The sequence below is a fragment of the Cygnus olor genome, chromosome 13 (genome assembly GCF_009769625.2).
Source record: "Cygnus olor isolate bCygOlo1 chromosome 13, bCygOlo1.pri.v2, whole genome shotgun sequence".
NCBI classification, from domain to species: Eukaryota; Metazoa; Chordata; class Aves; order Anseriformes; family Anatidae; genus Cygnus; species Cygnus olor.
This window is the reverse complement of record NC_049181.1, coordinates 3130617-3157869: the sequence shown is the minus strand read 5'-3', so window position 1 is coordinate 3157869 and position 27253 is coordinate 3130617. Positions and strand designations below refer to the sequence as shown.

General features: G+C 37.0%; 1 protein-coding gene across 2 annotated transcripts in view; it reads right to left on the bottom strand.

Moving 5' to 3' along the window:
• The window catches only part of DACH2 (dachshund family transcription factor 2), a 289576-nt gene that overhangs the window by 74186 nt on the left and 188137 nt on the right, over positions 1-27253 (bottom strand). For both annotated transcript variants that reach the window (XM_040572461.1, XM_040572460.1), the window contains exon 3: positions 19472-19603. In XM_040572461.1, coding sequence (XP_040428395.1) covers positions 19472-19603 — 132 coding nt within the window. The remainder of the gene's footprint in view (positions 1-19471; positions 19604-27253) is intronic.

The window sequence follows — 27253 nt, the reverse complement described above, 5'->3', positions numbered from 1 at the left end:
ATGCAGTCTGTGGTACTTCATACTTAAATATTTGTTCAATCTTCCAAACCCCTACCAACTTAATGTCTACACAGAACTCAACAACACTGAAGATTTCACTAGAGAATGGGAGGTTGCAAAAGGGATCATCATTTCATATTGAAGATGGATGACTGTAGAAGTTTTCCGGTGAGATTTACTGCCAGAATCCTGTTTCCATGAAGAATCAGTAAGTATAGACACTTGCTCTTGCACAGCCTCAACAGTTGTGTCAGCATGGGGAACACTGGGAAGGTATATACTAGTTCTGAAGATGCGCAATTTCTTTTCTATCTGGCATTTGATTCCTTGCACTAACTTACTACAGACTTCCAAAAAATTTACATTGCTGCCAAAACCAGGAGAGCCTGTAAGTAAACCTAATTCACATAAAAGGTCAGCAGTGAAATCCATGGTGTTTCATTTAATGTCAGTCTATAAATAACAAGCAAAAAAAATCTTGAACTTCATTAATAGCCAAGCCTGTGCTTCCTTAAGAACTCACTTTCGTTTTTGCTTATAATAATAGCTGAATATATACCTACCACAGCATATAGACATCTTATATGTTCAATCAATCTTTGATTTTCAGACTTCTCATTCATCAAACCTAGCTACTAGGTGCTCTCAGCTAATCTCTAATGCAATTCTCCTCAATGATATGTGAGAGCTTTGCATTACTTTCTCAAAGGAGCAGGATCAAAACCCTAGAAATGACCAACTGTGCCAAAAAAACTATTCAAAAATACATCCTAAATTTGTTGCTGTGTAAGGGATACTCTAGGTCTTCAAATGAGTATTTTTCTGAGATATACAAAGCTATTAACTATCATCAGCACAAACATCATTAAAATGCTGATATTAATACTAGATAAAGTGAAAATATTTCTTTAGAGGAAAAAGTGAGAGGCTTTAGCAACAATATATAATAGCACAGTGCCAAGCTGAACTTAACTAAGCTTGAGGTTTTGGACAGGATTCATTTCTGCTTATAATATAAGTATGCACCACCTTGATTATCATTTAAAAAAATATTGACAGCTTGCCTTCTCATACCAATGCCTAGTAACAAATTCCAAATGTTTTGTCACATTTCTTGTGAGCAATGCCATCTGCCAGAGGTGGCATTTCATGGCTGTTTACCCTGACTCCCTCCAAGAATTCATCTGCCACTATCTAATGCTGCCTGAATAAAGGGGATTAAGACTCTGATGCAACAGAGACTATTGATAATTTGGTATAATTGGGAAGAAATGAAGATAAATGAGGTTGAGGATGGAGAGGCAATTAGTTGAGCTGCCTGTACAGCTGTGTTCTCGGCCTAGCTCCCCTGGCCTTTTCTTTGGTGAGGTATGTGCAAATTAAACATAATGACAAATACACTCTTCCCAGAGCTCTTTAGTTTGGAAAGCTTGAAGATATGATTTTCACTTCTGAGATTCAAGGCAGTTTTCAGTTTAAAAAAAAGTCCTATTCACTGTTGAGCTTTTTAAAGAGAACGCAGTCTCTAACGGCACACCTACAGCACAGTACCTGTTACTTCAAAACACAGCTCTTCAACTGGGAGTAGTACTGAGTACTTTTGCTGTTATTGTGGTTTTGACCAGAAAGATGAAGGCTTCTACCTTCCTCAGTGTCACAGAGAGCCTTGATCACTACACAGCTCGAAACATCTTTGATACTGAAATTTGGCATCTCAATCTGTAAATATCTATCCATTTAATTGGCCAAACAATAGCCCCAAAGCATGATTCCCCTGATATGCGTATTCTTTAAAGTCTAGCTCCAAATATTGCAGCTGGATCTCCATTTTTTAATGTGCTGCCTTTTAAAAGTACTGGTGAAAATGCCTCAAGTGAAATGTCTACAATACACATTTTATTCTATGAAAGACCGGAAGAGTGATAGATTTGTAGTCATGAATATAATAGGAAGACAGCTACCCAGATATTAGCCTTACTTCTAGGCTATATTATCCAGGTAAAGCCAATAATCAAGCCTGAATACCTTGAAAGGTGTGAATGTGGTCACACTACAAAGCTCCAAATTAGAAGGAACAAATCTGTCATAGTATGTAATTAGTTCTTTCAAATATACTGAGATCCATTCATACATATACATAAATATCTAAAAATATGCACTTGTATGGTTTAACATAAAAAAGTACAAAATATACATTTGCCACAAGAAATGCCACTTTTTTTCACGTAAGATTCTAACATAGTTCTTCATAAATGACAAATAAAATCATGTAAGATCCTCTTTAGAAAGAAGACCAGTATTTAGAGGCAGTTTTGCCTTACAGACCTGTTTCCCTAACTACAAGACATATATGAATTTTCTGTTTTCATATATAGGTGGTTCTAACAGAATTAGGTCTTAGATGAAAGACTCTTCATATAAATTGCACTTTCTCCCACATCCATATTGAATTCAACTCTTCTAAAAATTATTTTAGAGATTACTTGAACAATGCTCCTTACATAAAGACACAGCCAAGATCCTGCACATTGAAGGAATTCTGGTGAATTTTAAAAGAAAAATGTTAAATATTTTAAAAGAAAAACAATGGAATAGATTTGTTTTGAAGCATAAATTTTAACATAGTTCCTCTGTACTGTAGAGCACAGTTCTTTGGCATATTTTCAAAGCTGAATTTGGCCCTTTTAGAATTCACAGAACTTCTGCAAAGTACAGCGTCTCCTCCTGTTTTTTCATATCTGCAAAACCTTTCTCAGTCTCAACACTGCACTCCTTCCCACTACCCAGAGGTCAACTGCAATTTCAGTTTAGCCTTATCTAATGTACTTTTTCATTTTGGATTAGATTTCTACAAAAGACTAAAAATAGTTCACTTTTTTTGTGTGGCAAACATGCCAGCAGAAAAGGAGAACATAACAAGTAGTTTGTAATTAAGTTAAATCTACATTTAGTCTTACAGAAGCTGAAAATTTGGCTGAGGTAACTGTTCCTTTTTATAACCAAAGTTTTTAACATATAGTGCAGAATAGTGATTTTTTTTAATTACTCTTCAATATTCTAATTGCATAGATTACACCTTTAGTCCTTTACTGAAACCCTCTTCTCATTAACATTGTAAATGAGCAAAATTATTTGCTGCTCATCTTCTGGCTTGACACTTTATCAGAGTATTCCAAGTTAATCTTTAATCTTGTCATTGACCGTGTACAGTGCACACATTACATACGTCACATGGAGCAGAGCTTAGGCTTTCCACTGGGAACAAATGCCCCTGTCCAGGGTGGAGAGACGGCAGCAGCTCTTTCCAGCTCTGCTCTGCTTTCTCACACCTGCACCACAGCTGTACACACTTACCGCCACTCGTGTTGGCAGCCTTCATCTCCTGGGATCATACAGGGTTGAGTGCTCTCAAACAAAGCAAAAATACGTGTCTCTGTGGGTGCCCCCGACGTGTGTCAGCACTGCTGTAGTCAACAATGCGCAATCCAGCATTTTCTTTTTATTTTGCACTTGAGACAACTGGTGCAAGACTTGCCTGATCTCTTTCTTTGCACCTTGCATGCCCCTCGTCCTTCACCCCCAGCGGCGGCGCCCGCTGCCCTGTGAGGAACAGCTGCTGGCTGAGGGCCACGCGTCCCGGCCAGGCAGCAGGGGAAAGGCTGGGCGGGGGGCTTCAGAAAGGGCAGATGCTGCAACACAGTGGGGAGACCGAAACCTGGAAAGTGATACACCTAAGCACAGGCAAAAGGAGAACGAGGATCAGAACTGTTCCCTGACTTCAGTAGGTTATGGGATACAGAAAACACGGCACTTTCAGTAACACGCCCTTAACCTAAAACGTAGCAAAAGGCAGCTTCTGAGCAAGCAAGCTAGGAAACTAAGGAAAGGCAAGTGGTAAAACAGAAAGAATCAGAAGAAAAATTTTATCCTGTCATGAATAGGAGAAGGAGTTGAAAATGTAATATTCTATTTCCCATGTCCATTGTACTCTGTTTTCCCACTTCCATGATAAAACATTCATTTATGTCCCTCTTCCCTCCCTTTCATGTAGATATTCCTCAGAGGTGGGTGCTAATTATCTGTCTATTAACATCCTCTCCCAAAATCATCACACGTGAGACTCACTGTTACTGCAAGGGTTAAGTGAACCCCTTCCTGAGCAAATACTTTGTGTTTTTATAGAATCCCCTCTTGCTGTTTTTCAAATGCCTCAGCGTTATAGATGTATTACAAGGCTAAATATGAATTCTGCTCCACCTCTTCTCAATTTAAAAACTCAGACACAAAAAAAATGAAAAAAAAACCATCTCTTTCAACTGCTAGAGTTATTTATTTTATTTTATAGTTATTTATAGTTATTTTATTTTTATTTTACCCTACTTTTAAGTGTTTGCTCATTTTCCTATTTCATAATGGTACTCTGCAGCAGTATTATATAATATTTCTAAAACAATGCCATTATGATAAAGTTAACTGTGATTTCTCAAAAATGAAACTGGAAAGCAACAACAAGTATGAGAAAAGTACTTCTACAATTAGTATCTTAGCCTACTAAAATGTTATCAAAAATATTAATTGGTGCTCTTCATGTAAGCTTTTTAAAAATGGGTGTTGAAATTGTATATACCTGAAAATTGACACATAGGAAGTGGCTGGTAATGCTGTTCAAGGACCATCTAAAAACCACAGAAAGTTCTTATTGGGAAAAAAAAATTATATATATATATATATATATATATATATATAAAATCTGAGTAAAAGCTGTTCCAGTCTATAAAAGTGACTTGAAAAGATGGAATCTGTGACTTCCTCTAGTGTTTGCATAAAGAACTAACACACGGCTATAACTGATAATCGAGGAAAAAAGCCACAGATTTCAACAGATCTTCAGAGCTCCATGGTATTAAATGCTGAGAACAACAATATCAAAAGGATCCTCTCTCCAGCACTACTGGTGTCAAGGTTAATGAGCTAAAACTTGTTAAATTGATATTACCAAACTAATGACTTTTTTATAGTATATTGCATGGATTTTAACAGACAGGCTAATGTGGAATATTGCTAGTCTTAATTGAATTAGAAGTTATTGCACGTGTACAATTAAGATAACTAAAAATGGAGGAGCTGGAGCTGTAAGGCAATTGTCTATTTAGTCCATGCAACCGTCACATACCTTGTGTACTGCCACAAATACAATTAAAATTTCAAATTCAGTCACTGAATTCAGAACACATTCGACTGCTAACATACAGAGAAGAGGAAATATTAGCATCTGCAAAGATAGTCTATTGACTGTCAGTAACACTTAAAAGTCATTAATCTTGATCCCCGTAAGTTCCCTCTTTACTGATTCAAACACTGAATCAGAAAAACTCATGTAAACTACAGAGCCTCAGTTCTCGATGATGGAGCAAAGGACAAGCTCAACAGCAGAAAGGGAAAGTGCCTTGTTCCGATACTGCTGTGACTCAGAGCAATTCAATAGTTGCAGTCAATCAGAGAGTAAATACAGACACTTTCTGCCAAGGTATCTTCTTCTATCAGTATCCCTCCTCTGCTGGCAAGTGGAAATGTACAGCTTTTTACCAGCTGCAAAAACTTCTACTGTGTGCTAGAGGAACGCCTATCTACAGGAGGATTTTCTATGTGTGTTGTAAATAGAAGGATACTGAGGATAAGGATTTTCTTGCAATATAAAAAGCAAACAAACAAACAAAAAAAACAGCTTCAGTGAAAATTCCAGGACAAATCTGTAAAAAGTGGATTAGAGAAGAATGGTTCTCCAATTTCAAATGCAACTTTTAAACTAATAATTAAGTATTTAAAGTACTTAAATACTTTTATACCAACCACACCATACATTAAGACAAGAGTAAATAAATGCCTGGAATCTACATTCAAAACAGATAAACAAACAGCAAGAAAAAAAAAGATTTAATGAATGATGTTAAAAAGGAAGGAGCTGATGGAAAATAAATGGCATTTGTAGATGATTAAATTTTGAAGGTGAAACATTGTGTAACTGCACCAACCATTTATTTCAGTGCCACAACTGCATCTAATAAATAAAATATATTTTTAATCCAAACTGAAGATGGAACTATCTGATGACTTGGATTTTGCATTCATGTAGTACAGGGGCAGGGTTTAGGCTATAATTATTTAAGGCAGTTTCAAAGAATGAGGAGCTGTTAGTAAGTTGGATAGAAAATGAGCATCAGTCGCTAACAATAGAACAATGCAAATATTTCTTCTACAGACAGAATCATAGAGTTTAAATTCATTGAGGATCTTTAGAAATTATCTTTCTAAATATCAGATGCCTACAAGTTTGTCCCAAATGCCCTTCTGTTTACTTAATATTTTTCTATTAAAGTTCAATCTCTAACATAGAAATGTTGTTTAATGTACAGTGTATAAATCCAGATACATTCGGTATTTATAAAAAATAAATTAAAAAAAAATAGTTATACTAGGTACTCTAGCATTTCTAAAGGACTATTCTCCTTGGACCTAGAATTTTACAAAGAAGTGGAATTGAGTTGGATTCAACTTCCAAAAAATACCTACTTTGTCAAAATCAAGAATAAAAATAGAAGACATGCAGCAAATGAGGGGGAATATTTCTCAAGGATGAAATGCCAAAATCTCCCTTACATCAAATTCTTTGATAGAGTCAATCAAAAAACACGTCCATAAGAACAGTCTATCCTGCAGATACTTCTACCTACTACCTTTCCAATTTCCATCTGAAATATGAGAAAATAAATCACAGTTTTACTAATATTATCTGCCTTACAGGCAAAGGGCAAAATACAGCCTGTCCTGTCCCACGATACTGGTAACTGAATACAGAGATCAAACACAGACATGCTGGAAGTTTCACAAGTCCCACAGATTATCTTTGTTTCCATCCTTACAGTAGCCTGAGCATCTCCTTATAAAGAAGGAATCTAGTCTCATTTTTACATTGTACAGATACAGAACAGACACAACAAAACAAGTCCTTCAGTTTTCTAGGTTTTAAATATCAATGCATGCCTGATCTTAAAGGCAAGCTCAACATTTATGTCTTGTCTTGGTGATGAAGTTCATGAATTTATAATGAGAGCAGAACAACTCTGCCACTGATTAAATGTCAAAAAAGGTTTTATTGTCAAATATACTGTAAATACAGAAGATATACAACAAAGACTATTAATTGCAGATAGCTCTGTACAGCTCAAAAAATGCACATGATCTAAACAGGAAATGTTGATTTTCATAGTTTCAACTATCACTTTTAATTTACCTTCAGAACCTACCTTCAATCAACCATTATAGCATGAAATGGCCATTATAGCTATAAAATGACCAAACTCTGCTGAATGAAATACTTCACATTCAAGGGCAGATGGAGCCTATACCATGAGCATGCATGGCATTATTAATCTACCTACCCAACACTCTGGACCTTTATTAAAATTTATTTTAACTTTAAGCCAGAGGAGTGTGATGAGAACTGACCAGGGACCTAGAAAATTATCAGGATGAGGCACGTTCAGAAGAGCAGGTTGTTTAATGTAGGGAGGGGATGAGGACAGATAGCAGGCTCACTAATGGTCTTCACTAGATAGAAGACATGATGATACAAGGGAGAAAGCTGTTCTCCATACCTCCAGTGTACAGGACAAGAAGCAGCAAGGTTGAGCCTGTAACAAGGAAGACTCAATATTTAGAAAAACGGCCACGACTGGTAATACTATGTAGTTTCTAAAATAAAGCTGGACAACCACCTCTGTCAGAACTCTTGCTTCATTGGGAAAGTGGATAAGGAAACAAGCCTGAAAGTCCTGTTTTCCTGTGGCATTGAACACTACAAACGGCAGTACAGACACCAGGTCCAGGGGCGGCGTCAAACTGCACGGTGGAACGGCCCATCCTGAATTCACCCTGCCACAGCTAAGCTGCACCTACCACCTGAGCTGGATCTGCATGCCACAACATAACCTACCCCACAGCCTAGTCCCACAGCCCAGAAATCCTACATAGGGTCCCCTCTTCAGCTACAGGAACGGTTCAGGGAAAGCCCTAGCTATTCCTCTCTTCAGAAGCATTGCAGTTAGAAGAGAGAGAACCATTCTAAAATCATTAGGTGCATGCTTGCTGTGCTCGTGAAGATGAAACGTCTGGAAAAAAACAATACACAAACCGGCCATCTTAAAATACATACTAGTTACTTACCAGATAACGTAATATTGGTCACATCTCCAAGATAATAAACACCTGAAGACAACATTTGTAACATGGTAAAAATCCATAGCATTTTCCCTTTATATCATGAACAAATGAGTAGTTTCAAGTGTGCAATACCAACACTTTATTTTTCTCAATGACTAAATGAACCAGGTTTTAATATTTTTCAGTGATCTAATTAATACAGATTATGCTCTTAAGAAATTAAGAATAAGAATTTAATTTGAGAAAAAGATGTTGCAGCCACAGAAGTTAAAGATTGCTAACATGCTCTGGTGACAAAAGTACATTTATTTTTGGTCAGACAAAACATCGCTGGTCTTCCATACTTATAACTAGGATGATCTGATAAATTCTTGCTGATTGTATACAGTGAGAGGGTTGGTGTGGTTTTTGTTTGTTTGTTTTTGATGTGGTTTTTTTGTTGTGGTGGTTTGTATTTTATTTTTTTTCTTAAAAGAGCTGAAAACACGGACTACCCACCTGTATCTATTTTTAATTTGGTAATGTCTGTACTTGCTAAAATTCTACCAAAATGTCACTCACAGTTTTAGATTCCACCTTTTTTTAAACAGAATATGGAGCAGAAAGCATAACCTATTATGCAAAACTGTCATATGCTTACTTTTAAAATCACAGAAATAAATGCATTATCCCAACTTCCTTATGAATCAGGACTTTAATAAAGGAAAACAAAACTTGAATAGAACTATTTAAAATAGCCAAGGTATTCTATAAAAAGTAATAAGGTTTTGATCTGTGTATGTCCTGTTCACCCATACAGTCCCTACTCCAGAACTAAGGAATGCCTCTCACTTTATGGGTAAAGGCAGAATTACTTGAAACCACTGTGACTTCTGTCTCATCAAATTCACAAATCAGCTAGACATTTAAACAGCACCAACTGTTGCAAGTAAAACTGCTAACGAATCTCAGCTGCAAAAATGTCAGTTCAGGGCACTCTGCAAAAATCTAGTGCTGAATCCTTAACTAAAAAAAAACCACAATTTAAAAAATGTTTTTGGATTAATGCTACTCTTTCGAGTGAGAAAATATTCCAAATGATCCCATTTCTTACCTCAAACATAAATTGAATGTATGTTAGGGGATTATTTTTTATTTTTTTTAATCTGATTAAAATTGTAATTCATGAGACTCCTGCTGTTGGCAGCTGCATCACTATCAATGACATCCTTTGGGGGACTCTCAGCATGTGGCCTGCATCAAAGGTAATATCCCAGTTTTCATCCTAACTTACACATGCCTTAACAAGAACAAGAATATTCCAGACTTTAAAATGTAATTAAAATATTAAAGTACTTTTTATTGTTAAAATATCATTGATGTGAGATTGTAGTTCAGTCTCTAATATTAATACGGGTAATTATCATCAACATTTACTTTTCCTATAATACTGTAATTCCTTACATACTGGATTCCTTGCATCCTTATGTACTGAAACTGGAAATTAAAATGCATTGATTAAGCATATTAACAAACCATAGCATTTAAACAAGTATGTTGCATTGTGCAAAATGATAGACAAAATTTTACTGAAAGAGTACACACAAGGCCTCCAACTCCCCGGTAAAATTAAAAAATAAGCTGTATCTGACATACGGTACTTTACTGTTATTGTTTGGTAGCACTACAGAAAATCTGAGGAGAAACAGGCACACTTAGCATTTTTTGGCCTCCAAAATTACCCAAGTTCAGCTGATCACCAGTTGATGGTTCCTGCTCTCAGGGCCAGTTTTAGTTTTATCCAACAATGATTTACAAAAAGGCATTTTAGAGAGGTAGATCTGGAACCACATTTTTCTTTTTCCTTCCTTTTCCCACTGCACCAAGAGCAGAAAGGCCTGGAGATGCCCCCTCACCCTAAGCCTGCCCATAGAGAGAGCAGCTCTGCTTCCAACAGGCGGGATGGAACTCTTCACACCAGCCTGTCCTTCGGCACACACAGGGACCTCCTAAAATGTCTAAACTGGAATGCTTTTTCCTTTTAAAGTGCAGTGCATCCGGTCTGTATTGATCTCAATACAAATTTCTACTGAAAGTCCCAAACTTGGTACATTTGCTTGGTTAAGCATTGCTCCCCACAGTGCTGTGGAAGTTCCTTTGCCTTGCAGAGAAATGAGACCTTGTCATAACGAGAGCCATTTGAGCAACCTGCTTTCCTTCTGCAGGTTGATATTAACGACGAATACCCACTACTACTAACAAATGTGAAAATTATAACCAAGGAAAAGATGTGGCCTTGACTCTAGAGTGGCCAAAATGATTTATGACATCAAGACCCAGTGAAGAAGACTAATGCTCTGGAGAGAGTGTGAGAGCTCAGCCTGCACTCACATGTTCTGTGCCCACTCCTAATTACTTCATTTGTGACTGTAAAAGTGTTTTAACAGACAAAATTAATTATTTTGGATAATCCTTCTGAAATATGATATGCATTTTAATTGTATGCACCCTGTCATTAATTAAAGTTCTCTACCTTTTGGTGCATTAATTCAAAGATCGTATCAGTGACAAAGCAACAATAAGATTGTTTACCAAAATTAAAAATGAAGTGAAAAGGTTAATGTACTCTTGTGATATACTTAAAGTAATGCTAAAATGTTTTCATTTGAGCTTTTACTAGAAATTATTTTTCCACTCTTTAAAATCAATCTCTTTGTTCCAGGAACACATTTCCTGTCAATAAAATGAAAAATGATATAGATTTAGGAGGATAGTGGTCTCAGCGTAGCATCTCTCATATTATTATTCCAGTATCATCTGTTACAAAGTAAGACCAATTCCCACATCTAATTACAAACAGGATTTCAGAGTCATTAAACAAAATACATTTCCATTAGTGCTGCTGTAAGAAGATAGGGGAAAAAATGAAGATTAGTTCATGCTGCACCTCTGTTTTTCAAGCTTTGAAGATTTAGACCTCTGCACTCTCAGACTATAAATTTGTAAAGGATCTGAAAGGTGACAGACATGTGAAAGCTCTCAATTCCATGCAGTTTGGCCATAACATTTGCATTTTGTCATTAGTTTATCTTTTGCTGCACTTAGTTCCGATCACAGATATGGCAGGAATCTAGAGAGGTTACGCTGTGTGCAGCCAGAGGTATTTTACTCAGGGTTAGGAAGCTTTTTGAATAGATATGAATCTTGATTTCTATATTAAGTTTGTTCCAGCAAAACTTAAAAACCATTGTAAGTCATTCTGTCTTTATAGAAGAAAAAAAAAAGTACTTTATGCTCTGAATAAAAGGAACAGCAGTTCTTAGGCTTCAAATAAGATAACAGCCAAAATATACTGAGGAAGCAGACTGTGTGATATGTTTAACTGTTGAAATATAAGCTTACAAGTATATATATTCTCCATTCATAACCATTTAGCAACATCTACTTGTAATGCATCTATGGAAAATATACCCTTGAGAATTACCCACTCAAAAAGCATTCACACAACCCAGAGCTTAGACATTCAGTAAGAACTTTTCTAAAAAGAAGCCTACACAACACCAAAATTTGCTTGACCTTTAGGATGGTTTACATTAGCTGATTTGGTTAAAAGTTTATATAAAATACCAATTACTTTTATCATGTGTAAAATAAGCATCAAAAATCTGAAAAAAATACTCTCAAAGAAGAAGATGCATCAGTTACAGAGAAAAACACAGAGAATGTCATTTTCAAAAGCTGTTCAAAGCTGTATTTATTATTTTTAAAACTACAGCCAGAATGACTTCGCATTTCTCAGAGTTGGGTGTCAGTCAATCTAAAGATATAAATATTAGCCGATGAATCGGCATTTGTGTGAATTATTTATATATCTATTATGAAATATTTAAATTTATTTTTAAATGGATAAGAATACTCTTTTAAAAGTCAGTTAAAGTACTCATATGCATTCAATACGTAACTGCTTAAGAATCTATCTGAAACAGGACCTTAAAACAGTCTACAAGCAAGAAACAAATTCATTTTTGCACTCCACTGAAACTGTGGTTCGTTAAAGCCTCCTAAAATTCTTGGTATGAAATCCTGTCCAGTGGTCACAAAAAGAAAAAAAAAAAAAAACAACCTTGCCAAGGAAATAGACGCATGCATCTTTTTTCCAGACTTCACATAAAGTGACTGGGGGCTCAGGATAGCTAAGAGGGCTCAGGAAAGCGGCACCATTAGGAAGAAATGGAATAGAACACAGCAAAATACGAACAAGGTACAATTGAACCCAGAAAACAGGTTATCACTTCCCAGCTAATATTGAGGAGCTGTATCTTAAAACAGAAAACAGCACAACTAGCTTTTCGTCCCAAGTTATCAGTCTCTGGCTCCAGGAAGGTTCCACTCAGATTTCCTGCTGGGAATTAATTGCTCTGTACCAGTCAGCAGCCACGGGCATTTTCTGACAAGCAGCAAATTGGTAAAGCTTTTCGAGCCCTCAGTACTATGTCAGCGTTTGAGCTCCTTCACTCCATTTTCACTGGAAAAAGAAAGCCTACAACTTCTTAAATACTACTTGCAAGTGAGTTCAGGAAACTTCCAAGAAGCTTGTATCTCCAAACCAGTGTGTGGAAGAGCATCCTGAAAGCCACTTGGTTTCATTGATATGTGAATTTTACTTCAAATACTATGGCCTTAGGATAAACATTCTTAGGCAGAGCTTGTCCCCACAACCACTCACCTACGGGGCCATATGTGCCTTCATTAGACAGAGAAGCCTCATCCACACGTCAGCCTGCCACACACCAAGAGCTAGTCCTGAACAAGCAATGCTGCGTTCAGGGGCTTCACAAGGTGTTCGCATGAGTGTGGAGGTCCTGCTGCAACCTCCAGCCTCCCCCAGAGAAACAACCCCAAACAGCGAGCTGAACAGGAGCCGTGATGCACTTTGTGCTCCCTCCTGATCTTTGGGAAAGCTCCTGATCTGTCTCAGCACGGCACTGAGCACCACTGCCCATCTCCCAGCCTGCTCCCAGCAGCTGTGTAACAACACACGCCATGCCACGAGCCATTCTCACGCGCATCTTAAGGAAAAAGGCACATCAAAAAATGTCATCCCCTCTCGGTACCTACCCTACCCATCCCAGTGCTTGACCCATTTGTGATCAATGGCCTGGGACTGGCAGCTCACTTCACTGCTCAGGGCTAGGCAGACCTATTGGTTCGCTACATGCTATTCCCAATGTCCAGCACGAGAAGCAAGCATCCTCACACTTCACACAAAGCAGGTATGTGTCTAAAGAAATAGCACGGATGTCTCCATTTGTAGGATGAAATGGTTTAATATATCTGCTGCGTCTGGAGTTGAATAGCTTTTGGATGAGAAGGTACAGAAAACAAAATGTGTTAACTCTTGTTTATTTCAAAACTGTATATACTCCTCCTGGCAAAAGGGCAATTAAAGAAAATGAAATGTGTGCTTGACAAGCTTTTCATCCAATTCTAAAAATATTAATAGTAGTTTTGACTGGTTATATTTTTAAAATGGCACGAACGTTTTGTGTTCTTTAAATAAAATGATCATCTTTGAAACAATAGCTCTCTGCTCATGTTACACAAACGATACTTGCTTTAACAACAGGAGAAATGACTTTATGAAGTCTGCACAGCATTCAAGGATTAAAAAATCTGTTCTCTGGTCTTGTCATTTTTACTCTTACAATAAAATAACAGCCTCGGCATCCTGCTTTTTAGAATAAAAGACCTACCTCTTTTGACTTTTCAAGCACTTGAAAATTTTAAAAGAGGAAAACTAAAAAAATGCTGACCATGTAATAGCTGGGTATTCATGGTGGGTGGAGAACATGAAAGGTTACAATATGGATCTGTGCCTACGCGTTTCTTTTCAACTTGAGCAGCATCCTCCTGCTTCTGCTAACTCGGCAATCATACAGCTGACAGATTTCTGGGTTTTCTAAATAATGCATGGGATTTTCTTTTAACATGTCAGTGCAAAAGTATCAATTCTGCCCCTGTGTCGTTTGTGATGCTGATTTTCCTTGACAGCATTCCATTAAACCAATGAGTTTTTTCCCTCCTGATGGTTCCTTAAATATTCCTCTGAGTGATGTATTTGTGGTTTTTTAAACAGATTGTGAAGGATGTTTGCATTTATGAGAAAACTGCATGGCAGGTACTGAAGGGAAAAAGGATAAAAAGATAACACTTTTTTTTTTCTATGAAGAGTTTTTTCTCTGATCCTCATATGCCAAAAGCTAGGGTGTTTTTCCTTTCTTTTCTGCCTAACTTAGCTCCTTGTCTGAAAATTAAGCAACAACACTCTACATACAGAATAACATTTTGACTTCCTAAGGAAATACCGCTGAAACACTTAGTACTGTTTGATATCTCTCTTGGGAAAGCAAAACACATTTATTAAATCATGCATGTTAACTCCAAAAGCCAACAGAAGGAAACAACTGCTTTATTCTTTGCATTGAGGTTTTGTACAAACACGTACTGTCACGGATTACTTTGCACTGATCCTTCTTTGCTTATGCAGCTGGGTAACACAGTGTTGAAGGATGTTCAGGTGATATCACCAATACTGTACTTTGAAATCTGTCTTTCACATTCCTGTTCTACCGCACACTTGTACAAATTACCTGTGACCATGATATTAAAAAAAAAAAAAAAAAAAAGGAAGAAGGAAAAAAAGAGCCCTGCTCTGATTACAAATAAGTTTCAAATTTCCCCAGGCAATTATGTGCTCGTTTCCAGAATCCACTCCACCTAATATTAGTACTGCACGATGATGAAACAGATGATCTTTATAAACACTTCTGTGCAACCAGACAGGTTTTGTTTTGTTCATCTTATTTCTGTAGAACAAGAAAATTGATTGCGTGGCTGGGCTTTGAGCAATCTGCAGACACATCCAGCTACCTGGCTTCAGCTGCCAGCTTCAGACTCCTGATCTCACTCATTTTCCAAAGAGAAATATGAAAGCCACACCACTCTGGCATGTATTATCAGGCAGGCTTCACAGCACGACTTGCCTTAGCTATGGCAATCCCCTGGCCTCAAGGCAGTCTCCAGCTGTGCAGTGAGTGCCATCAGCAGACGGTCTCACCTCTGAGGACTTACATGGAGTAACCAAAAAGGAGGAACAGGATTATGAATGGCCACCGGGAATTTGAGATTTCAGAGGGAATCTTCAAATCTTCCAGAGACCCGACTACTTCCACGTCCCCAACGACAGGGCTCTCTCAGGTCAGCCTTCTTCCACAGATTCTACACGGAGAGAGACGCCCAGCCACGACGAACAGCTACCACAGATCAGCTGGACTGCGGGGCCGCAGAACCTACGGTGCCGGATTAAACATGAGACTTCTTCAGCTGCCTGAGAAGTTTGTTTCAACACTTCATATGATGAGTAGGAAGGTGCAAAAAATCTCTCTTCTGAAGAGAGAGGGGAAGGAGGACATTAATGTTCAAATGTCTAACAACGTTCTTCACAGCCCTGAACTAACGAATTAGTTCAAATAAAAAAATGAGGTAAAATGTATTATTTTGGAGGTACATTTTTTCTGTTGTATCTTGCAGCGCTTTTTTGTTTGTTTTGTTTGTTTTGTTTTAAATCACTTATTTACAGTACAAACCTCCACTATTATCAAGATTACTGCAATATCAGAAAAGGAGGTAGGACCTGATGGCAAAAACATACCAGCTGGACTAGGAGCAAAAATGTGGCACATTTGCTCCACACTTCCTTAAACACTTTTAAGATCCAGTTCCACACCTGTATCTGCTAGAGGACAATACAATAGCTGAAAGATTATAGTCAGTGATCCTGAGTTAGAGTTCAGATTTTAAATTGATAGCTTGAATTCTGGTTTCAGATACAGAGAGTCTTTTGTCAGATACAGAAAATTTCTATCATAAGCACACAAAGAGAGAATGAAACTGCCAAGTGACATTCTAGGCATTATTAAAGACACACATTCAAAATGATCTCATACTGACTTCAAGAGATGCAGATGGGGATTGAAATGAATATGACAAGAAGTTCTCACCACTTTTTGATTATACTAATGACCTGTATACAATGACATACTTCTGAAATATCAGTCAATGAAGTTTCAGTACTTATTACTAAACAATTACATTGTTTATCAAAAGAAAAAAAAAACACAGCAAAACACCAGCAAAACAGACTATTCCACTCATCTATCAGACTATTGGATAGAAGAGGTAGGCACACATCCTGAAGTGAAATATTTAGTGCTGCTTTATCTTACTCTCTCCAAAGGAAGTCAACGTGTAACTCTGAGGTAAAAAAATAAATTAAAAAAAAATATCTTTATAGTTGTTTTTTAAAGTAAACCCACAACCCTTCAAGTCTTTGTTACAGTAAAAAGAAAAAAAAAAATCAAAGCAAAGCAAAGGTCTCCTGTTCTGTATAACTATATTTCTGATTTGACAGCTACAATTATAATCATTCAGACATCTATTTCCCACAAACTCTCCACAACCATAACCTTTAGTGATTAATTATAAAGTTCCAGGAGCAACAGTACACAGACTAATTTCCTAAAACAATAAAAGACAGAATTTCTCATTTGGAGCTAAATGAAACACGAACAGGTTGTTATTCATGCTGAAATCTAGATGCAGAGTCATGTTGCAGCCATTACAGAAGCTATTAAACACAACCTCAAATCAAAGAAACTGTAGGACTCTCTCCTAAAATAAAATGTTTTCCTCACTTATGAGGCTTCTGACTCCTTTGTTCTGTTTCTTTTTTCCTCTTCTTAGTAACAAAAATTTCAAAATTCAATTTTCTTTCTCATTCTGCATTCCCATTTTGTTTTTAATAGTCATTTAAACTGTAACAGTCTAGAGCAAAACAAACATTTGGTAAAGCTTTCATGCACACAGAATTACCAGGCTGTTCTCTTCACAATGAATCAAAGTTTTGAAGTGTATATCAACTTCTAAACAGAATGCCGACCCTCTTCGGGCCCTACCCTATTCTCCAATGAGTTTCTACAGTGAATATTTGATAATTCCTCAGTTATTCTGTACAGTGAAATAAGATTAATTTAGTTAAGCTGTACGTTTATTTATTTATGGTTTTCCTTTTTGACAAGTCCTACTGTACCTACTGTACTGTACCTACTAAGTACCTACTGTACTGTAAAAGATTAGTGTAAATCTTTTTTTTTTTTTAAAAAAGACCTTCCAAAGAAAAAGATAAACTAAGCATCACAAAAATGATCCTACTGCATTGCAGATAATAAAAAACAGAAAAACGATAATAGGTATATTAGCAGTAGTCATTTTTGTCAAGGACTTATTTCTCCTCCTGCAAGCAATACTGGGACTTGATCCAGAGAATCTGCTCTTGGTAGTTTTACTGAATTAGGCAATGAAAAAGGTAAGGAATTGGGAAAAGATCTCTACAAAACTGATATCATATCTATATCCTTGTGTCCCAATGTAACTTCAGTTAAAGTCAGTGGGAATTTTTCCAAATATTTAAATTGGTATTGAGTCAGTTCTGTAACTCATTGAATTGCTAAACTGCAGAGAACTTCAATTTAATATGCATGCTCTTGATGTATTTTAGAAAGGCTGGTCTGATACTCCCCATAAAACCTGTCAATGTACCTAAAATAATATTATTACTGTACTGCAGACTCTCCCCATAATAAGAAAACAGATTTTGCCATAACAGAAAACACACCAAAAACCATGAACATTGAAATTAGCGAGCTTTGTACAGCAGCTTTAAAAAACCTTCATACTAATTCTGCATTTTTTCCATTTGAAGCCTCCTTGCTTTTCAGTAGGAATTCTATCTTCAGTCATAATTCTTAGCATTCAGTGAAACTTCATAATTTCTTTTGAACTATACACAAACTACAAGAGTAATAAGAACTAAATATGCTTTTTCAGTGTTATTTTTCTGAATTCAATATGCACTAATTGATTAGGGTCTGAGAGGTGAATAAGAAATATGTATTCTACATAATAGAAAGCTGGGGAAGGGTTTAATGCATGAATTAGAAGCCAGATTTCTTCAATACAGATGAGTACACAAAATTAGCAAAAGGCAATACCACTTTTGGAAAGACTGCTTTGTGCATAATTTGTCATGAATTCAAAGTTATTCCTTTAGAAAATGAGTCTAAGACCTCCCAGCTGCTGCTTTATTGGTCTAATAAATTACCATTTTGATGGTACAATGCATATACACTATACACCATCCAACCAAGCAAACTGTTCGAGTGCCTTCGTCTTTAGAGACACGTGTGATTTCAGATATGTGTGAATGCTGATGGGAGATCTGAATGCAATGAGGGATCAGACAATGCCTCTGTTGTTGAATCGGTAATGAAAACAAAGGATGTGTGCAAGTTTCCAAAACGTAAAGAGTGTATTGTAGGATTATTTGTGTCAAAAAGAGCAAGTCCAGCTGAACCTGCCCTTATTGTAATAGGTATCCAGCAGCTTCCTGACACAAAACAGCTCTATGTTATTCGAGGTTCTCTACACTATCCAAGTAAAATCTCTTCTATTCACCTGAAAAGGACATTAGAGTAAACAAAGAAGATATCCTCTTCAAAGGATCCATTTCTGACTTAAAAGTTTAACCTTATTCTTGCAGAGCTGGGCCTCAGGGAGCATAGTCCAAGTCCATGCTGATATTTCTAACAGCATAGACTAAACTTGTGTTTAGTGTCAGTGCCTTCTTCCCAAGGTCACTCAAGCCAGGTAGGCCATAACAAATGTTTATCATGACTCCTTCATAGCTGTAGTTGCAAATATCCATTCAAGGAAAGAACAAAATGCAGAAAAGCCAGAAAGCTCGTAATTTAGCATTCCCTACTTCACCTTCCTCCAGTGAACTGTGGTGACTCATACTCAGCTCCAACAACCTGATATTTTGGAAACTTTCCATAATTTACAGGAAAACACTAGGCTCAACTGTATTATTGCCAAAAGAGGAACATTTTGTTACTACAAATATATTTAGAGAACAGTTTAAAATGCCTGTATCCTTACCTAGCAATCTCTCGCCACTATTATTCCAAAAAACTAATGAAGATGGCTGTTAGGAGGAAAATTGGAGGAATAGGAACCGTGATTTTGATTTGATACTGGCAGAGGAAAGTTTACAAAATAAAAGAACACAAGCATTTGAGATAGATTTTGATTTTGTTTCCAATGGATAAGAACAGGTTAGACCTCCCCTACAGTTCACGTGCACAGGATTACTTACCTGCATTAGAGTTGAGTTCTTCATTTTCTGATTCTGTTCCATTTTGACTTCCACTTCCATGGAGGCTATTCATTGCCATTAGTTTCATTTTCTGTAACTTCATAGCCTCTGCCATGGCAGCTGCTGTCAGTCCTGGAAAAATAAAAATAAATAAAATGCAGTATCCAATGGTACAATGCAGCACTGAAAAATATGAAGAAGACGACGACAGTTCCTTTCATTAAGTCACAATTTCAATACATGAACATTATTTCCAAGTCATTTGGGTTATTCCAGTACAGCATTCTAAAGATTTTTTCCCTTATTCTTTTGTGTTTCTCTTTCTTTTTTCACATGTATAGTGTAAAGAAATATTTATTTAATGTTATTCCTTTTGATTATACTTTTAAATATCATTTCCTGTCACTTTGATCACTTTGTCACTTTGATCACTGTCTGTTTGACTTAGCTGCTAAAAATTTCCAAGTATACTAGCAAGATACCAGTATTTCTTAATTTCAACAGCTGGAAGCCAATTAATGTGGAAAAAATCAATGTTCTACTATTCTATATAAAAATATTTGTCTGATTTTTTTTTGATTCAGATTAACATTATCGCTACTGGAAAATATGACACTGGAAATGCTGCTACAAAAGTACAATATAGGTAATTACAAACCCAATCCCACCTTAAAGAGACCATTAACACCATCACAAATATACAGAATTAATAGGGGTAGTGGTGGGAGATTTTCAAGTGACTAAAAACCAATTAACTTCCAATAGTAAAAGAGAAGGAGTACAGTCAGGTTACAGGCTACCATCACCATTACCATGTAATTGTTTTTCTTTTCTTTCTTTTTTTTTTTAATTTAGATCTTCCCATATCTTTATTTCATGACAGTAAACTTTTCAAATTTCATCATTTTGAATTGGTCAATTAAGAGATCAAATGTTCTTCCAGACAGTATCAAATGCCTTTTAGTCTGGGCAAGATGTCCCTGAAAATCTCTTATATGAAGATCATCTGTCCCACAGAAAAATACAGGGGAAAAAGACATGTAAACCCAAAAGATCTCTACAGGTGTAATTGTTTATTCATTCAGTTATGGATTAAACAGGTTTTACTATCTTCCTCTCAGTAAATAATGACTTGCTTTTTCATTTCCTACAAAGGAAGCTAAATGCTTCATATCAGCTATCTTGTAATTGACTGTGCGATAGGTCCACAAACACACTGAATTGCATTTACCAAAAACCATAATTTTTTTGGTTGGTAGTGCATGTTGTATTTACCCACTAACATATATATCAAAACAGAATTTAATAATCTGCTATTTATGAAAAGTATTGCTGAGACATTAGATACCGATTAAAGTGAACTAATAGTTTTCATATCCTCTACCGCCACACATCCATAAATGAAAATATTTTATTTTAAAAGCTACTACAAATTTGACATTTAGATTAGCTGTGCTGCTGCTATAATAGGCTTCACAAAAGTTCTCATTATTTTAATATGACTTAAGTGAGCAAGCAATCAAAAGACTCCAAATGCATGGGAGGGAGGTGTATGTATTATCATCATACACGGCTACAGCAATCCTGTAAACTTCAGTGAAGATATCCCTCATTAATATCAGTAAGTTGGAGATGATAGGTTATGAGATGGAAGTAATACAAGCCGTCCAGTCCTTCTGTCCTCCTCCTTCCATCTCGACTAAGTCTCAACATTCACAACAATAACCTGCAGTTGTACACTCCTGTAATCCAAAAGCACTGGTGCCAGATCTAGTAAGTATTACCTACACTAACTATGCATTCGTTTCACTGTTCTGTCGCTGATACATTCAAAATTATATTGATTTCATTTTTAATATGCACTACCTACAAACATACAAAAGCAGAGTCCAGAAAACAACATCAACAGTTTCCTTTCTTAGATCATTTAAGCCCTCACTTCATGCAGAGGATTGCCATACCAGAACAGTACTCCCGTTTTTCTTTAAAAATAATTTTTTTGGAACACCCTTTGAAGCTCTTTCGCAAATGCTACAGGCTTCTTATCAGGCAAATATCAAACCCTGATGTTTAAACTTCTGTTTTTACAAATTCTCTGATGGACGCCACTTACATTTAATCCATCAAAGAAATAATACATCTTAAATGATAAAACCGTTGGCACTTTCAGAAGAAGATGAAATAGTCTATATGCTTTTCCACCTTTTTTCTAGTGAAAGGAAGTGGGATGGATCTTTGAGTGGTTTTTAAATTATTTTCAGGAAGTTCAAGAAACAAGTATCATTACAAGTCTTCTGAGGAATTTACAATTTTCAGGATTTCCAGGAGCCTGCACCATTTGCATGCCTACCTGCACTTATCCCAATTCCAAGTTTTGAGGTACAGCCATCACCAAAGCATTTTCAGAACTTATACCCACTCACAGCCTGGTTTCTTTTCACTTTATACTTCCAATCCACTTGCAAAGAATTCACATTTATTTTAAAGGTTACAAAAATAAAGAGTCTGAACATGGATTTTTTTTTTATCATAACATTTTATCACTTATATGTGATATATATCCACTCACATAGATGAACCAACAGTCCAGTAAATATTTTCATCTGGGTCAGTATTTATACAGATTCTCGATACTGTAAGTCACAAAACTCTACTTAATTAAAATACAGAAATGAATACAGAAACTATTCATAAGGACATAAACAGGGAACAGAAAGTGATTTCAGGCCTTTAATACAGTGTCCAGTGAAAAGATATGGCAAAAAAATTATCCAGGGCCCTGTAGAAAAAAAAAATTATTCTGAACAGTTGCATCAGAAGCATAATGAAGACAGAAAGGGTAGTGAGGAACAAACAGAAAGGAATAAACACAGTCCCAAAATCACCACAATGCTGCCTGCAGAAATTAAAAGTAATTATTGTCAGGCATTTTTGAGCTCCCTAACCAGACACAGCTGCCATAAGGACAAAAGCCAAAAAACAGTGATGTCTCAGAAATCTATGCTGTGCCATCTGCCACACCAAAGTCACTCTACTTCAGCATTAAAAGTTTAAAGAGTAAAGCACAGTCCTGATGTACGGAGCATGACAGCCCAAAGATCCTGAGCAGGTGGGCATACCGTTAAAGCAGATACGGGTAATATTATCTCTAAGCTCAGTACCAGCAAGGTCTTTACGTTACCATTCACTGTTCCCCAGTCTGTGTCATTTTGTGTTTGAATTGTGATATAGTAAAAGCCCCAGAATCTTACCGTATGAGGCACTAAAAGCACTGTACTATTTCTTCAACATGTCTGACAGCTAATAAAACTGAGACTAAAGCAAATGGTTTCAGCAGTAAGGGTGTACTACTGACTGAAAGGATGGAAGAAAACGTACAGCAAGTAACCAAGTAAGCATAATCTTCAATTAAGACGACTGCTGAGGCTAACGTTACTGAAGCTACTATTTAATTTAACTATTAATAAAACCCCGTTCTATAATTGACTCAGCTCCAGCTAGCTGTGGCAAAGAGGGTTATTCTTCAACCGACTTATCTAAAGATCTACAAAGAACTGAAGAATCATTTCCATCCTGTTGGATGAATCATTATCAGCAGCAGAATCTCACTTGGAGTACCTCACTTTGAAAAATGGACCTGGAAACTGCTGCAATGTATACATCTATCCCTCTACTTTCACCTTAAAAAAGGATCACTAGGAAAACTGACATGCTGGATTACATACTTCAAAGATTTCAGTTTTTTCTCTCCATTTACGCTTGAAATTTCTCTTCCTTTAGCTGTCTTCTCCCAGCTGTGATCAATCACTAAACACCCAGGAAATAAACTGTGTACCACTTATTGTCAAATACATACGGCTCCTACAATGCTAACAAAAAATAAAAATAAAATAAAAAAAAAAGCACGAGTCTCACCGCAGTTGCAATGATTTGTTTTCAAACTTCCAGCAACCACGTGGCTGCTGGAGCTGCTCCTGCCAGCAGTGGCCCGCAGCCTGCCCGCTGCCTGGGCCGAAGGGCAGCGGCTCCTTGAGGAGCTGGTGGGGATCTCAGAGCCATCACCACTGCTGCAGACATCTCAGAGCCACGTTCTGGGTCAGCCCTCTATATATGAATCTTGATTACAACTGCATAACAGATTGTGGTGGTGTGCGCTCAGGTACACCTGCATCGTGCATATGGCAAAACAACCAACTGCCATTAGTAATCTTCAGTCTGTAATTTCGGTTTTGTCAGGACACGCTGTACTCTCCCTTTGACAAGTCTGCGTAACTCTGCAGTACAACACACGAATTTAGCCCTGAAATAACCCTTCAAGGACATGCAAACCAGCAGAGTTTATGCTCCGGCTGCAATGAAGGAAGACTGCAATTGCATTCTGAGCCGGACTCGCTGAAGACAGCCTTCCTGGGGCACTGAGAGGGCATGCAGACCACGGGGGGTTCTCCGTCCCTTCTCTGCTATTAAAGCTAGTGCGTAACTGTTTACTCAAATACACAGGCACAAAGACTACTGAAGCTTATTCCTCCATGAAGTCTTTGGAATTATTCCAGCAAAAACGCATTTTTCCTGCATGGCCTGAAGATCACAACTGCAAGGTCTTTTGCAGCCTTCCCCCAAAGCGAGCCTCCCGGTGCAGGGCAGCGCTGATCTCGCCCACGCTCCTAGCACTGGGGGACAAGGGGACAGCGCCTCATGCCCTGAGTCAGCAGCACAATTTACTGATTAGCAAACATCTTCCTGCAGACATAAGAAACCAAAACTCAATTACATTCCTGCACTGATGTACCCAGGGTATCCTTCTTGTAAGTGAATCCTCCATGTTTAACTTACGTCCAGTCATTGAAAATTAGATTTTGGCGGTAAACACAAGGACTCTGAGCATTTTAACACGACCCTGGGTATCTGCTAATCTTGTACTCTAGCTACAAGATTTTCAGTCTATTTTTCAGTTCCCTAATTAGTTAGACGGTGCCCCTCCTTCATATTAGTTTGAAAGCTTTTCTGTCAAAACTGTGAACAAGTAAATTAACTGAAGGAGAACTATGAGTAATCAAATCTTGAGGTTTGCAATTAATTAAATGAAACGGTGAGTCAATGAACTGAAGAATGGTCTTATATTAAAACAAAACATTTAATTAAATTAACAGTCAACACACTGCGATTAATAATATCCAAAAGAAAAAAACGAAAACCAGTTTAACATTGCCATATTATTTCCGTCTAACAGTCAAGCATTGTGCATCAGCTTGTTTGTTATTTGCATTCAAAGCTGCTATGGGTCAAATATGATGTGCTAAAACGGGAATAATGAAACATCTGGTAGTATGAAATGTTAATGTGAGATACCATATTGCAAACAGTGAAAACAATTTTGAAACATCCAATAAATTAGGCCTTTGAAGACTGAAAAGGATATGCTTTCTTTCCCACTTTCTTCAATAGGAAAATTAATAAATACATATAATGTACTTTACATTTTCAAAATGCTTGCAAAAATGTACTAATTAACTTGAACATTCATATTAGAAAGTAGAGGCTTCTATATAGCTGAAATTAATTATCCTTAGTTAGTGATTGCAAGAGATAAAACGCAGCTACTAACACAAATGGCTGTTAAACCTGCCTTGAATAAGAACATCAAAATTACCACCATGTTAGGGCAGACTGGAGTCAGGTCCAAACACACAAGTCTTCTTATGGCAGATTTTTTCCGTTTCTGTAAACCAACTCAACGAGAAACTGTAGGAAGGTTTTAGCTCTAGCACACTGCTCTGTTTTCAGTAGCTGTTCAAAGATATCCTGGCTACCATTTCAGATAGGTCATAATAATCCATCAATGTGAAACATTTGAGAGACTGTAAGGAAAGAACTTAGTGAGTAATTGGCCACTGCGGGCACAGGATGGGATTTCAGTGTAAGCGCTGTAGTGCAAAGCTTTATCATGGGCTAAGTTGTGTGACTATTCACCCTAGGCCCTGGGAGGACACTTTGGAGCCCAGACCCAGATCCATGCTACAACCATTTGACATTGCCAAGCTGAAATGTAGTCAACAGCCAAGAAACATATTACAGCAGTTGAGTTTCTCTCATCTATTCTGATACCTGCAAGCCTTTTGTTCTGCTACAACAATATTTTTTAAATGTTTCTCTCTCCTATTTTGTAACAAAAAAGCCACGACAAACAACAGGAAAAATGATTTTTAGAGTACAAAATTTAAAATCAGTTATACAGAATATGCTGTTATGTGCTCCAAGTGAAAAAGAAAATTAAGACTAATACTCTAAACCCGTTCAGTTAATGAAACTTAGAGAATATTGAAGATCATCCTCAGCAAAACATCCCAGACAACAGTTAAGATTTTTGACTGGCCTAATTCCTAAACATCACCTCTTTAGAGCATAAAGAAATTATGCTATGGCAAAAGAACCTTACTGAGAGGAAAAAAAAAACAAAAACTCACAATGCAAATATTATGCATATTTTTCAGGAATTAATCTTTCACATTCAGGCTCGGTGAACTTGCTTCTGCAATGCACTGTTATACAGGTTTTACTTGAGAGACCTTATTCTTTGCCTTTGTGCAGCCCCTGCCTCTTGCCTACAGAGCTTCCACTTCTGTAGGAGATAGGTAGGGACAGACCTACCAACAGCTCTCTTAATCAAACAGCCATGCTTCACCGACAGGTCAATTGATTCTCTATCATTAACCAGTTATGCTGGGTAAAAGACAGTATGCGATAATGTAATTTAAAGACTTTGCCAAATGCTTAGGGGATCAGAGTTAGGGGTTGTACAAATGTTTCTGATTTTTTGATGGCTTGATTTTGCAATCCTGGTAATTTTTGATTAACACTATGCACTTGCTCACCTTATTTTAATTCTAAAATATAACCTCAGGCATCAATTCATGAGTATAAACAAGATTAAAACCTGTACACACCCAAATGCCCCTACCACTCTATGGAATAATCCAAGTGGTTGTTGAATTTCACACGTTTTGCAACAGTCCTGATATTTACAGATTTGGGTGTTCACTTTAAAATACAGTTTGCTCACCAGATGCTTTCATCCCAGGTCTGTACCAATCATGTGTCAATCCATTCAAAATTTTCATTCCAGCTCACTCATTTTCTCACAAAATCAGTCACTGCCTCTGTCCTTTAGCATTCTCACCATAATTTCAACCTGTGTTTTGTAACTCCTTACAAAACTTATCCTCCCTGATACCGACCTAAAAGATGGGAAACATTTTTAACATGAACATCTTCAGTGTCATCTTCTCCTTACCTGAGATATTAATAATGATCAAGGATATGAAACATGCGATGACCAAGGACCTGTCAGGTATCTTTTCTAAACCCAAGGGGCTCAGTTTGAAATATATACAAACTTTAATTCCAAATTATGGTTATGTGCGGTAATGTTCATAATGCCTAAACCTACACGAACACAACCATTCATGTTGAAGCTGATACACAGCAATACCTGTATATACTACATATTTTACAGATGGCTTCATATCCCAAAAGGTAGCTTGTACCTCAAGACAAACCAAACTGCATCTTACCTTATTGGAGGGAAACAGAAAAATCAGATCTACAAAGAGCACTGAGAGGGCTACATTATTTTTTCCTTCATTCTAACAGCGTGTCTCATGAGAATTGATTAATTTCGTGACATTTTCTGCTCTTTTTTACAATCTATGCCATGAGAATGATTTGTCAAGACTGTTAGGCGTAATACTTTTAGTGTGCTGCACTACTATGACCTTTACCTTC